Genomic DNA, 2,357 nt, shown 5'->3' with positions numbered 1-2,357 from the left:
CGAGACCGTTGGCTCTGTCTACCCTGTAAGGGATTAAGACGTCATTGTATGTATATAAGTTTATTAGCCATCCCTCTATTGTACATGTATCTTTCTTTCTATTATCGCAATGCCAATCGTTTTTTTTTAATTCTTTTAGATTAGAAAGGGGTTTTGTCACCCCCGTAAGGTTAAATTTTCTTTTCAAACTCAGGCTAAGCTAACGAATGATTTTTCAAGTATATATTAGTACCGAGTCATGCAAGAAATCTTTTTAATTTCTTAATTATCTGCATATCAAATTTCAGCCCGATATGTTCAGCAGTTTTGACTGTGCATTGAAATATCAGTCAGTCAGTCACTTTTGCGTTTAAAATTGGCAAGATTCTGCGGTTAGTTATCTGCCTATTTAAACATCATTCATCAAACTCGCGCCATTGTAATATCAAGTTATCATCAACATTAAGGCTTTTTTTCTAGAACTTTTCTCTAATTAGAGTGGAAAAGTTAAATAGTTACTTAATGTTACTCTAAACATGTGAAACCTGGCTTTTTATAACTTTTTTAAACGTTCTTATATTTATTTAGTCAGTCGGCGAAATAAACTTTGATCAGGAGGGTGAAGGTCGTGTTATAATTCGGGATAACTTAAATTATCTCAAAATAATATATACGGGCCTTAACTTTGGCAGAACTATCGCAACGTTCTCTCTACAAATCAGTCATGGAAATGTAACAATCCATTTTACAACTCCGTATGGGACGAAGGGAATTTCTTCAACACAGCGTGGTATAAATTATAGAACGCATATACGGAAACACTAAGTATAACCACGAGGGAGCCTCCGAAGACGAAACTCAAGAAATTCCCGTCTATCATGTTGGTTCCATGGAGACTTCTTGCGTGACCCTGGAACAGGTCTTTGGATCCTGATCCTGTGGCTTTCCGCTCCTCCATCATACGTTTCATTGATGACAACCGCTCTTTTAATTCATCTATCGATTCCAACATGTCCTCTGAGGCTGAAAAAATAACACATACATACATACATATGGTCACGTCTATATCCCTTGCGGGATAGACAGAGCCAACAGTCTTGAAAAGACTGAATGGCCACGTTCAGCTATTTGGCTTAATGATAGAATTGAGATTCAAATAGTGACAGGTTGCTAGCTCATCGCCCAAAAAAGAATTCCAAGCTTGTAAGCCTATCCCTTAGTCGCCTTTTACGATATCAATGGGAAAGAGATGGAGTGGTCTTAGTCTTTTTTGTATTGGTGACGGGAACCACACGGCAAAATAACATATCTAAACATTAAACTTTTCAAAATGAAATAAAGATTCTATTCTTTATTTTCTTCAATTTTTGAATACGAGTATGTTTAAGGAACATGAATGACTGATCTCATAAACTTTGAGCGAAAACAAAAAAGTTTTGTTATCACATTAAAACAATAAACATATAGATATTATAGAAAATCTCGTGTCAAAGCCTCGATAAAGTTAATTTCAAAGTTCTTTACGAAAAAGTAAAAAAAATTATATGTTTATAATGAATAAACTGAAAATATACACCAATAAAAATAAATTTAACACCCTAAAATAAGTCTTGGTAAGTTACATTTATTTATCAAGTAACATATTATGTAGACAACATTACATTTAATTTTGTCTGGTAAAGAATGCCTAAGGGTACCTATATGTATGTAGGTACCTACATTTTTTTGGTAATTTAATTTTAAATCAATAATATAAAAAAGGGCCTTCATTTTCATGAAAGAAACAAGCAATTACCTATGCAAAATTTTATTTCAAGAAGTATTTTGGAAACCTTTTCTATTTATTTATAAAACACAATTAACACTAAAATAAATAATTATTTTTATTAAGTTTGAACACCTACCTTCTGGTTCGCGATTTGTACTCATTTTGCGAAATAATTTAACACTTTATTTATCTTGAGTCTTTTGTTTTCAAGCACGCATGATCCCGGTTTTTGGTTATTCCAAAATGGCGGCTGACGCATGCGCCGTGTCGATTGGGATAAGCGGGAATATATTGATCGGTACCCCGGGATACCTGGCTGTTAGTTAGGTCTAAAACCTAGCAAAGAAATAAGCTAGGTTTTATTTTTGTAACCATAATAATAGAAAATGTTTTACTTTTTGTTTTGTTACAAACAAATCTTCGTACTAATTTTATAGAAATTGAGGGAGATAATACAAAAGTACTACTTAGCCTATTTTATTCTTAAAAAATAATGAATTTTCTAAAAAAAGCTTCCTACTAATATTATAAATGCGAAAGTTTGTGAGTATGTCAGGATATCATATCACTATGGAGGTTTGTCACTCTTTCACGCAAAAACTACTGAACC

General features: G+C 33.0%; 1 protein-coding gene across 1 annotated transcript; it reads right to left on the bottom strand.

The window, feature by feature from the left end:
* Positions 1–491: 491 nt before the first annotated feature.
* LOC106131553 (uncharacterized) lies at positions 492–1,908 on the bottom strand. Its single transcript, XM_013330669.2, has 2 exons — positions 1,884–1,908; positions 492–1,002 (listed from the first exon to the last, which is right to left on the bottom strand). Exons 1-2 carry the CDS (start codon positions 1,906–1,908, stop codon positions 725–727), a joined length of 303 nt encoding a protein of 100 aa, XP_013186123.1. The 3' UTR covers positions 492–724.
* Positions 1,909–2,357: the final 449 nt, after the last annotated feature.

The sequence above is a fragment of the Amyelois transitella genome, chromosome 20 (assembly GCF_032362555.1).
Source record: "Amyelois transitella isolate CPQ chromosome 20, ilAmyTran1.1, whole genome shotgun sequence".
NCBI classification, from domain to species: domain Eukaryota; kingdom Metazoa; phylum Arthropoda; class Insecta; order Lepidoptera; family Pyralidae; genus Amyelois; species Amyelois transitella.
This window is presented reverse-complemented; position numbering and strand designations above follow the sequence as displayed.

Excerpts from the sequence above, each read along its gene's own strand:
- LOC106131553 (XM_013330669.2), bottom strand. The coding sequence starts at position 1,908 with ATGAGTACAAATCGCGAACCAGAAG. Across the intron at positions 1,003-1,883 it reads TACAAATCGCGAACCAGAAG|CCTCAGAGGACATGTTGGAA; the intron begins GTAGGTGTTCAA and ends TTATTTTTTCAG.